This window comes from Ranitomeya variabilis, chromosome 4, assembly GCF_051348905.1.
Source record: "Ranitomeya variabilis isolate aRanVar5 chromosome 4, aRanVar5.hap1, whole genome shotgun sequence".
NCBI lineage: Eukaryota > Metazoa > Chordata > Amphibia > Anura > Dendrobatidae > Ranitomeya > Ranitomeya variabilis.
Window position 1 is genome coordinate 257794420 of NC_135235.1, and position 12897 is coordinate 257807316.

The following is a 12897-nucleotide window of genomic DNA, read 5'->3' on the forward strand; positions in this document are numbered from 1 at the left end:
TTTGGACAGACAATCGTATTGTTCTCCAGCAGTTAGCAATTGTTGTCAGGCGAATGATTGGCTGACATCCATCTAATGTGTATGGGGGTCTTGAGGCCCCTATGGACATTCAATAAAAGTCATCTTGATTGTTCACCATCTAACGTGAATGGGGATAAACTAAAATTACAGTAAGAAATAATAAAGTTGGCCTAACGCTTCCACACTTTCCAAGTCTCATCTCGCAGAAACCAGTTAAACGGCGAGGAGCATTAAGTATGTTAAGCATAATTAGAAAGCATTGTGCTAAAGGGATCTAGCACGTCGTCACAAGACTCGCACTATTATGGGATGCCAGCAAAGCCCGCTCCAAAAATAAAGCAAATTTCCAGCAGTATTGTCTTACTAGGACTCAATATATTTATACACCCATCTGCTGAATGCCACATATCTGTCCAATATAGCAACCGGCAGATACGACTGCTGTCAGTCCTGCTGGAGCAGAGGAGAGGACCTTGAGGGTTAACAGCAGCTCGTCGCCATTCACCAGTACATGGTGTACAGATATTCCTGGCAATGAGATGTTTGGGCAAAGGACGAGTCCATGCAAATAAATTACAGAGCGTCACGAGGTTCCTGAGATTACAGCAGAGATGCAAATATTTGGGGCATTGTTACAATATTTTATATACAAAGTGAATAAACCTGAAAGAAAATATTCCCCATCACAGCAAGAAGATGGAGCGCAATACGGAGCAGAGGGGGGTGACACGGGTCCGTTCTTATATAATGAGGCTTCTGTTGTCATTGTGTGAATGTGTGTGGTCTCCACTGATATCCATAGTACAGAGATCTGCAATGCGCATACCCCGGACCTACAATGCTGCCTGGACCCCCTATCTGGGTGCAGGATCCTAAATGAATGGGAGTGTGAGGAGCGCTGCTCCCTAGGGAGGAGATTAATGAATCCCCGCACAACACAGATGAGGTCCTGCAGAAGGGACATTTCCATGTAGCCTGCAGGTACCCTGGCAAGACCGAACCTTGCTAAGGGCAAGACAGGCAGCGATCAGTGCACTCGGGGAACTTCTCCCATTGTCCTAATGCCCCCATTAATCGGAGCAGCTGCTCCGTGGCGTAGTGACGGCAGCCATCATCTCTGCGTCTATGGCAATACGACAATCAAACGTTTAACATCAGCCGAAAATTCTTCAGGTTTTTTTTTTTGGTCTCTGGGGGAGAAGTCTGACACCCCTCCCCATTGTAAAATAATAGAAAGGGGTTCAGGAAGAAAGGAGGATTCAGTCTATAACATCCGGGAACAACGGATCAATCTACGGTCTCCTTCCCTATTACCCTATAGACTGTAAGCCCGCAGGGGCCCCGGGCCCTCTCTCCTCTGTACCCGTCTGTCATTGGTAGTTTGTGCACTGTAATATATATTTGTAGGTAACGCTCCTCATGTACAGCCCCGGGCGGATCAACGGTGCTAGGAAAATAAATACTAATAATAAATGGTCATATAGTTGGAGATGGGGCCCATTATAAGCCAGGGGGCACTAACGAGCAAGCAAACGGCTGTCAGGTGTCACTCCGGCATGAAAACGGTGAAAGTAGGGCCGAAACTAAATGTGGCTGCTGATCGCAACTGTCCGGCAATGTCGCTATGGGTACATAGATATAGGAAGGAAGGATAGATGACAGAAGAAATAGAAGAGATAGAAGGATGGATAGATGATAGAAGGAAGGAGACATGATAGATAGAAGGATGGATAGATGATAGATAGAAGGATGGATAGATGATAGATAGAAGGATGGATAGATGATAGAAGGAAGGAGACATGATAGATAGAAGGATGGATAGATGATAGAAGGAAGGAGACATGATAGATAGAAGGATGGATAGATGATAGATAGAAAGATAGAACAGGATAGGAGGAAGGATAGATGATAGAAGGAAGGATAGATAGGATGGATAGATGATAGATAGAAGGATGGATAGATGATAGATAGAAGGATAGATGATAGATAGAAGGATGGATAAATGACAGATAGAAGATACACAGATAGATAGATAGATAGATAGATAGATAGATAGATACATAGATAATAGATCAGGAGAACATTCCATGCAGATATCCGGATACATAGAAGGACAGGAGACAGATGTAACAGACACTAGGACACATTATTAGAGGTGATACATAATTCCTCCTGCTGACGTCTCCATGGTAACCGTCTCCTGCTGCGGTGACCTCCGCCCTATGACCCCTCACCTCCTCGGAACCCCCACATCCCATCCCCCTCACCTCGGGCCGCCAGTGCAGCACACACCAGCCCGGTGACGAGCAGCAGGCAGGCCGGGGAGCACCGCCACATCCCCGGCATCATCTTCTCCGCCCTCCTCCCTCGCTCCGGGAGCTAAGACCAACCAGACGTCCCTCCTCCTTCGGTGCTTGTGTTCCGATAATCCGGGAGGGTGAGGCCTGCGCTCCGCGTGTCCCGTGCCCGCCTCCTCCTCTGAGGTCCGGTACCCGGTGCGGAGTTAAGATGGCGGATGCTGCTGAGAAGACGTCTCTGTGTCTGCGGGCACCGCGGAGACCAGCCCCGCCCTCCTGCCACACCTACCAATCACTGCAACGTTTGCGTTCCAGGTTCTTGGAGACACGCCCATGGCAGGAGCTTTCCGCAGCTGGTATTGGCTGCCTGTGGAACGCAGGATTTTCCCGCCCACGATGGGCTGAGGTGTTACACAAATAGCGGGGCCGCCCTCTGCCAGAGATGGGGCAGGTTCAGTGATGGGCGGTGGAGGGCACTGCCTGCATCCTCGGAGATGCTCTGCACCAGGGCACACCCTGTACCCAGCGACATTTACCTCAGGATTCATCATGTCACCTGTCGTGAGAGAAGAAGCCATCATATCGAGTCGTGCTATACCTACCGGATAACACCTGCCTTCACATTATGTAAACTGCCTGCTCTCTGCAGTTCTTGACTAGTACCCCCGTAATAAACCACAGTGCCCCCACAACAACAGCCTGTGCCCCATAATACCAGCCTGTGCCCCCCAATATACAGTGCCCCATAATACCAGCCTGTGCCCCCCAATATATAGTGCTCCATAATACCAGCCAGTGCCCCCAATATATACAGTGCCCCATAATACCAGCCAGTGCCCCCCAATATATACAGTGCCCCATAATACCAGCCAGTGTCCCCCAATATATAATGTGCCCCATAACACCAGCCTGTGCCCCCCAATATATAGTGCCCCATAATACCAGCCAGTGCCCCCAATATATACAGTGCCCCATAATACCAGCACGTACCCCCAATATATACAGTGCCCCATAATACCAGCCAGTGTCCCCCAATATATAATGTACCCCATAACACCAGCCTGTGCCCCCCCAATATATAGTGCCCCATAATACCAGCCAGTGCCCCCAATATATACAGTGCCCCATAATACCAGCCAGTGCCCCCCAATATATACAGTGCCCCATAACACCAGCCTGTGCCCCCCAATATATAGTGCCCCATAATATCAGCCAGTGCCCCCAATATATACAGTGCCCCATAACACCAGCCTGTGCCCCCCTATATATAATGTGACCCAGTATATACAGTGCCCCATAATGCCAGCCAGTGCCCCAATATATACAGTGCCCCATAATACCAGCACGTACCCCCCAATATATAGTGCCCCATAATACCAGCCAGTGCCCCCAATATATACAGTGCCCCATAATACCAGCATGTACCCCCCAATATATAGTGCCCCATAATACCAGCCTGTGCCCCCCAATATATAGTGCCCCATAATACCAGCCAGTGCCCCCAATATATACAGTGCCCCATAATACCAGCCAGTGCCCCCCAATATATACAGTGCCCCATAATACCAGCCAGTGCCCCCCAATATATACAGTGCCCCATAACACCAGCCTGTGCCCCCCAATATATAGTGCCCCATAATACCAGCCAGTGCCCTCAATATATACAGTGCCCCATAACACCAGCCTGTGCCCCCCTATATATAATGTGCCCCAGTATATACAGTGCCCCATAATGCCGGCACGTACCCCCAATATATACAGTGCCCCATAATACCAGCACATACCCCCCAATATATAGTGCCCCCATAATGCCAGCCAGTGCCCCCAATATATACAGTGCCCCATAACACCAGCCTGTGCCCCCCAATATATAGTGCCCCATAATACCAGCCAGTCCCCCCAATATATACAGTGCCCCATAACACCAGCCTGTGCCCCCTATATATAATGTGCCCCAGTATATACAGTGCCCCATAATACCAGCCAGTGCCCCAATATATACAGTGCCCCATAATACCAGCACGTACCCCCAATATATAGTGCCCCTATAATGCCAGCCAGTGTCCCAATATATACAGTGCCCCATAATACCAGCATGTGCCCCACAATATATAGTGCCCCATAATACCAGCACATGCCCCCCAATATATACAATGCCCTCATAACACCAGCCTGTTCCCCCTATAGATAGTGCCCCCATAATGCTAGCACGTGCCCCACAATATACAGTGCCCCATAATACCAGCACGTACCCCAAATATATAGTGCCCCCATAATGCCAGCCAGTACCCCCAAAATATACAGTGCCCCATAACACCAGCCTGTGCCCCCCAATATATAGTGCCCCCATAATACTTCTGTCAGAGACAACGTCCAACTAAAAATAAATAATGGACAGACGGAGATAATATTAAAATTATAGTCTAAAGATCCACGGCTGGCATCACTGCCTGGCGCGTGAAATATCTTAAAGGGTATGATTGCCCATTACAGGACATCCCCAGCTCACAGGAGAGGCGATGCGCAAAGCTTTTCTCTGCTAAAAAAAATCAAAACATTAAAAAATACTGCTTCAAATATGCCCAATAATGCATCAAATAAAAGGGAAAATGCAACAAAACCCGCAATAGTCAGAGAAAATTGTTATTGAATGTTTTGGTGCCGACACCTGTTGAAAACGTGGATAAAAAGCAGCAGAAAAACAGCTAAAATTTTACCCTACATGTGAACACGGCCCTAAGCTCCACTGTCCATCATAAAATACTAACACTGCATCGTTACTTCCTGGGCCGGCGCCAATCCTCGGAAGGTAGCGATGTGTTCTTCGGCCATCAAGCATCTTTGTTACATCATGTGATAGACTATATAAGACTGAACGCTGATCAGCGCCTTCTGATTGGTTGCAGCGGTCACATTAAATCACATTGTCACCTGACCCAAAACGGATACAGAACAGCACGTCTGAGAGGTAAGTGTTCAGTCTTATATCTAATGAAGTACAGTGACATCCAACAATAGACAAACCCTTTAATTAAAAGTTCAGCAATATTTAATATACTTTCTGAACCAATTCCTGCAGCATTGAAGATCTCTGCCAGCTGTCAGTAAATGAAAATGTCCATTAAGGGATCGGTCGTCGTTGTGTGATAATGTTTCATGGCAGTAAACAATAGATGACAGCAAGCAGAGATCTTTAAGAAAAAAAAGTATATTGGAAACTTGTGTACCGTAACTCTTTATTATACAGTATGTAACCGGGAGCACTAAAATATCCCTTCAAGGCTATGGTCACACTATCAGTATTTGGTCAGTATTTTACATCAGCAGTGTCAGACTGGGGTGTCTGGGGCCCACAGGAAGAATTGATCCTAGGGGTCCACCGTACAGCTATGTGCAAATACTGGTTAGCCGTTGTTCCCGGTATAGTGAAGCATTGACTGTAAAAAACAGGCGGCTCCCGCACATCTACTGTGCCCACCATAACTGGGGTGTACAATTACGGTAGTTTGCATTAAAGGGGTTCTTTGGTTAAAATGTACCAATCCATGGGATCCACAGAATAGGTGATGTTATTGATCATTTGGGTCCGACCATTGGAAGTCACAACGATCTGAAGAATAGGGAAGTTTTATCCCTGGGAGGACACTTTCATCCCCATTTTAAAATAGAGCGGCAGGTGAGATGTCTGACTGCAGCTCCATTCATTTTCTTTGGGGCTTCCAGAAAAAAACAAGCGCAGAGCTCACAGCCACTGAGGGAATTGATGGATCAGTGGTCAAGTCGCACATGCCGCTCCAGTCTAAGGCCGGTTTCACACGTCAGTGGCTCCGGTACGTGAGGTGACAGTTTCCTCACGTACCGGAGACACTGACACACGTAGACCCATAAAAATCAATGCATCTGTTCAGATGTCATTGATTTTTTGCGGACCGTGTCTCCGTGTGCCAAACACGGAGACATGTCAGTGTTCGTGGGAGCGCACGTATTACACGGACCCAATAGAGTCAATGGGTCCGCGTAAAACACGGACCTCACACGGACATTCTCCGTCTGGGGTCCGTGTGGCGTGCCGGAGACAGCGCTACAGTAAGCGCTGTCCCCCCCACATGGTGCTGAAGCCGGTATTCATATCTTCCCTGTAGCAGCGTTTGCTATAGAGAAAATATGAAGAATAGTGTTAAAAATAAAGATCCATGTGTCCGCCGCCCCCCCACCCCCTGTGCGCCCCCCCGCTGGTCAGAAAATACTTACCCGGGTCCCCCGTCGGCTGTCGCTCCTTCCTGGTCTGGCCGCGCCTCCTACTGTATGCGGTCACGTGGGGCCGATCATTTACAATCATGAATAGTCGGCTCCGCCCCTATGGGAGGTGGAGCCACATATTCATGACTGTAAATGATCGGCCCCACGTGACCGCATGCAGGAGAAGCCGCGGCCAGACCAGGAAGGAGCGACAGCCGACGGGGGACCCGGGTAAGTATTTTCTGACCAGCGGGGGGGCGCACAGGGGGTGGGGGGGCGGCGGACACCTAAATCTTTATTTTTAACACTATTCTTCATATTTTCTCTGCAGCAAACGCTACTGCAGAGAGGATATGAATCGCAGCTTCAGCAGCTTCAGCACCATGCAGAGTGGGTACCACACGCTCCGTGTGGTACCCACTCGCCATACGGGCGGCACACGTGTGCCGCACGTATGGCCTCCGTGAGTTCCCAGGCACACGGACACGGATAACTCCGGTACCGATTTATTCCGGTACCGGAATTATCTGGACGTGTGGGACAGCCCTAATGGGGAGTGCTGGAGTCCTGAGTTCAAATCCCACCTTGGACAACATCGGCAAGGAGTTTGTATGTTCTCCCTGTGTTCGCATGGGTTTCCTTCCACATTCCAAAGACATACTGATAGGAAACTTAGATTGTGAGCCCCAATGGGGACAGTGATGATAATGTGTGCAAACTGTAAAGCGCTGCGGAATATGTTAGCGCTATATCAAATTAAAGATTATTAAGATTATTATTAATGGGGATAAATGCTCCACATTCTGCCGATTGGTGCAGGTCACAGCAGTCGGACCCCACCAATCAATAAGTTATCACTTATCCTGTGGAGAGCTGATTACTTGTTTTCATGGGAGAAGCCCTGTAAGTGCATCTTGTTCCAAGTATTTAATCACTAATGGAAATAAAGTATCTTTTCCTAATTAATATCAGAAAGAACAACTGACCGCCATATACAGCACAATCCACTATACCAATAATACCACATACAAGGTTGAACTATTGCCCCCCATGACCAGACCACATATTACCACCACATAGTGGCTGAATAATACCACATACAAGGCAGAAATATCGCCACACCATGAACAGACCACACATTACCAGCAATTAGACACCAAATAATTCCACATAGAAGGGAGAAATATCGCCACACCATGACTGGCCTACATAACACCACCACACAGTGACAGAATAATAACACATACGGTACAACGGCGAAATACCACCACACTGTGACCAGACCACATATTACCAGCATATAGCAACCAAATAATACCGCATACAAGGGAGAAATACCACCACACCGTGATCAGATGACATAGTGACCGAATAATACCATATATAGGGATAAATACCGCCACATCCTGACCGGACCACACATTACGACATAGTGATCGGATATTACAATACTGATCATTAACAAAAATCACAATGCTAACAACACTGTTATTACCCCCAGTTACATGATACAGAGGAGCTCTCTATATAGCATACAGTTACAGTGTATAATGTAAGTGTACAGGTAATACAGGGGCTCACCAATGACCATATACACAGGAGCTCTGTATATAGTGCACAGGTAATACAGTGATCACCAGTGACATTATACACAGGAGCTCTGTATATAGTATATAGGTAACACACTGACTTACCAATTAAGCCTCTCTTCTTCACTTTTCTTCTTCATCTGGCACAGACCGCCATCACCTCTTCAAACCCAGACTTGTCTCTGCAGAAAATAACACACAGTTATCAATAGCTGATCACTTCTAGAGCACATTCCCTGACTTATACATTACGCCAGATGAAGGAAAAAAGTGACATAATGCCCTCTACAATAATTATGTCAGTCCACTTGCCGCCATAAACTAATAATGTAGGTTCCTCATTTTGGCCTCTATACAGTGATTAAGTCCCTCAACCTGGCCCCTTTAATTAATAATGTCTCCCATATTGAGCCCCTATGTCCCTGGTGTGGGTCCCCATGTCCCAGGTCCTGGCCGCATGTCCCTTGTGCTGTCCCCTAGGTCTCTTGTGCTGGTCCCATGTCCTTAGCCCTGGCCCCATGTCACTGGCCCTGGTCCCATGTCCCTGGCCCCAATATCCCTGGTTCCATGTCTCTGCTCCCACGTCATGCCGAATCCACAGAAAAAAAATATTCCTACTTGCATGCGCTCCTGGCGCCATTCGGCATCATCTCCTTTAAGCCAAAACCAGGAGTGAAACAATCAGAGAAAAAGTACTGTATAATAGAAACTCGTCACCACTTCTGCCTTTTTGATCCACTCCTGGTTTTGGCTTACAAATACTGATGTAAAATACTGACCAAATACTGAACATGTGACCGTAGCCTAACTAGGAACATTTTTTAACACTATTGGGATTTTGATCCTTAAAGGGCCATTCACTATGAAATATCTGCTCTGATGAAAATTACAATCTTTTCCGCACTGTAGACATTTATTGCACAGTTGTATTGCTAAAAATTATTATTACACACTAAGCTAAAACTGTATCTGCTCCGAAGATCCTTCCTTCCATAATAAATCCTATAAATAATTCTCGATGACAATCCCTAAAATATAAATTCTTGCCCCATACAGTCATAAGCTAATATTGCACATAACCGTAACACATGAAGGCTTTTTACCCCGGAGTCTCATCACAAGAAAGAGCATCTAAACCGTCCTGTATGAAACAAGCGACGAGATACAGTAAGATTTATCCACTGTCACAGCACAAGTATGCGGACCCTTCATTCATTTAATTCAGCAGCTACAAGGTTATACCTGATTCTGGGAAGGCTGGGTGACCAATATCTCAACATTATAATATCTGCGGTGATGGTACCTAACTTTTTTAGAGGATTCATTGGCATTTGTAAAAGTGTGGGGCATATGTCGCAGCTACCCAGTCCTGATTATTTATTATGTGTTGCTTATATAGCGCCATTAATTCCATGGTACAGATATCATCATCAATCTCCTTATTGGGGCTCACAATCTAAATTCCCTATCAGAGAGAACATGCAAACTCCTTGCAAATGTCAGCCTTGCTGGGATTGGAATCTAGGACCCAAATTCTGCAAATCTACAGTGCTAACCATTGAGCCACTATAATCCAGTGGTGAAAACAGATAAAAGTGGACCCCTGTGCAAGAACAGTATTTGGGCCCTTTTCAGTGCAATAGCTCATTGTAATGCACAATTCCATCTGCTTTGGAGATGGTAGTGGTCCCTTGACCTCTTGGGCCCCTATGCAGCTACACAGGTTGCATTAGTGGTATATCCACCTCTGCTTTAACCCTTTAATAAACTTTTTTCTATCTAAAGGTGCCATTACACTTTAAAGAGATGTTCCATATTGGTAGAACTTGTCACCACTTTGTATTCGATGAGGGTCAAATTTCTGGGAGAAATTAGCTGGTGTAATCTCCACTGTTTTTACCCGATGCAGGGTGCTCCCAGCCCCCCGACCGTCCTGGGGATTGCTGCCCATCCTGACTACTCACCTGCACAGTTGTAAAACTGACACTGTGCAAAGTTAAAAAAAGAAGGGTGCACAGTGATAATGAGAAGCTGTGAGCACAGACTCAGTTACGATAACGCTAGCTGTGCCCGCAGCTTCTCATTCATTCATTCTCCCCTGCTCACGCTGCTCGCCGGCAAAGCAGGGGAGAATGGATGACAGCCGGCTTTCACCAGCCGCCGGGGAACAGCTCTTACAGTAGCGCTACTTCCCCGGCGGCCGTCCGTGCACACGGAGGACAGTGTACACTGTTCTCCGTGTGTGGCACGTTTTGCAGCCTGTGTGTCCAGGTAAAAACGGACATGTCTGCGTGTTTTGCACACGGACACCCGGTCCGTGAAAACATGCTGACATGTGCATAGACCCATTCATTTGCATGGGTTTACGTGTGTCAGTGTCTCCGATACTTGAGAAAACTGTCACTACACGTACCGGTGATACTGATGTGTGAAAGAGGCCTAAGGGCTGTCCCACACGTCCAGATAATTCCGGTACCGGAATAAATCGGTACCGGAGTTATCCGTGTCCGTGTGCCTGGGAACTCACGGAGGCCATACGTGCGGCACACGTGTGCCGCCCGTATGGCGAGTGGGTACCACACGGAGCGTGTGGTACCCACTCTGCATGGTGCTGAAGCTGCGATTCATATCTTCCCTGCAGCAACGTTTGCTGTAGAGAAAATATGAAGAATAGTGTTTAAAATAAAGATCCATGTGTCCGCCGCCCCCCCACCCCCTGTGCGCCCCCCCGCTGGTCAGAAAATACTTACCCGCTCCCTCGCTGCTTCCTGGTCTGGCCGCGGCTTCTCCTGCATGCGGTCACGTGGGCCCGATCATTTACAGTCATGAATATGTGGCTCCACCTCCCATAGGGGCGGAGCCGACTATTCATGATTGTAAATGATCGGCCCCACGTGACCGCATACAGTAGGAGGCGCGGCCAGACCAGGAAGGAGCGAGGGAGCGGGTGAGTATTTTCTGACCAGCGGGGGGGCGCACAGGGGGTGGGGGGGCGGCGGACACATGGATCTTTATTTTTAACACTATTCTTCATATTTTCGCTACAGGGAAGATATGAATACCGGCTTCAGCACCATGTGGGGGGGACAGCGCTTACTGTAGCGCTGTCTCCTGCACGCACACGGACCCCAGACGGAGAATGTCCGTGTGAGGTCCGTGTTTTACGCGGACCCATTGACTCTATTGGGTCCGTGTAAAACGTGCGCTCCCACGAACACTGACATGTCTCCGTGTTTGGCACACGGAGACACGGTCCGCAAAAAATCAATGACATCTGAACAGATGCATTGATTTTTATGTGTCTACGTGTGTCAGTGTCTCCGGTACGTGAGGAAACTGTCACCTCACGTACCGGAGCCACTGACGTGTGAAACCGGCCTAAGATAGATCTTGACCAAATGCTCATCCAGCCAACAGCAGCTGTTCCTCCTAACTCTCCTATAAGAGTGCACACAGTGAGGCGTGCATGTTTACTTCATAGGGGAGAGAGGAGTAACCGTGCTAGGCACTTAGGTAGTGTCTTATCTCCTAAAATTCAGTAAGTTCAATCCCTCTTTCCCACAACATCGCCTGTCTATATACACATTAGTAAATGAAAAAAACACAAGGCGCCCCCAATGTGTCACACTGTTGAGAAAAAACATACAACCCTTTGCAGGGAATGTACTCACCTATTTGAGTTGTGAACCTAGGTCACAACCCCCATGTGTGCTTGACCGCAGCAGCAGGTCTCCACAAAAATCCACAAGGATGTTGAGAGTAGTAGTCTTAGGGTCCCTTTCCACTTGCGAGATAAAAAACGGTCCGTAATCTGGACCGAAAAAACGGATGGAACGTATGCGATTGTCATGCGAGTGTCATGCGAGTGCCATGCGATTTTTTAATCGCACCATCCGTATGACATCAGTATGACATCCGTATTGCTGTCCGATTTTTACGCACCAGTGTCCTTTGAAAAGCCGGCAATTCAGCGCCATGTACAGTAAAATCACACTGACAGGTTAGAATAGAGTAGATATATACACATAGAATAGGTATATATACATATATATATGTCAGTGAGACACCTATATATGTATATTTATATTTAATGCAGCGCTAGATAGCATAAAAGCCGCTAATTCAATTGCCGGCTTTTTCCTTCTCCTGCACAAACCCGACAGGATATGAGACATGGTTTACATACAGTAAACCTTCTCATACCCCCATTTTTTTTGCATATTCCACACTACTAATGTTAATAGTGTGTATGTGCAAAATTTGGCCGCTGTAGCTGCTGAAATAAAGGGTTAAATGGCGGAAAAAATTGGCGTGGGCTCCCGCGCAATTTTCTCCGCCAGAGTGGTAAAGCCAGTGACTGAGGGCAGATATTAATAGCCAGGAGAGGGTCCATGGTTATTGGCCCCCCCGTGGCTACAAACATCTGCCCCCAGCCACCCCAGAAAAGGCACATCTGGAAGATGCGCCTATTCTGGCACTTGGCCACTCTCTTCCCACTCCCTGTAGCGGTGGGATATGGGGTAATGAAGGGTTAATGCCACCTTGCTATTGTAAGGTGACATTAAGCCAGATTAATAATGGAGAGGCGTCAATTATGACACCTATCCATTATTAATCCAATTGTTGGAAAGGGTTAAAAAACACACACACACATGATTTAAAAGTATTTTAATGAAATAAACACAGCGATTGTTGTAATAATTTATTGTTCTCGCAATCCATCAGGAACACCCTCGCTTGGAAAAAATAAT

The 12897-nt window shown here is 47.2% G+C and overlaps 1 protein-coding gene across 4 annotated transcripts in view; it reads right to left on the minus strand.

Annotated features, from left to right (window-relative positions):
- CLSTN1 (calsyntenin 1) overlaps window positions 1–2586 on the minus strand; it is a 105306-nt gene extending 102720 nt beyond the window's left edge. For 3 of the 4 annotated variants that reach the window (XM_077249642.1, XM_077249643.1, XM_077249641.1), the window contains exon 1: window positions 2289–2566. In XM_077249642.1, coding sequence (XP_077105757.1) covers window positions 2289–2370 — 82 coding nt within the window. In that variant the 5' untranslated portion in view covers window positions 2371–2566. Of the gene's footprint in view, window positions 1–2288 lie in introns of all 4 variants that reach the window. The other variant, XM_077249644.1, reaches the window with a different exon arrangement.
- Window positions 2587–12897: the final 10311 nt, after the last annotated feature.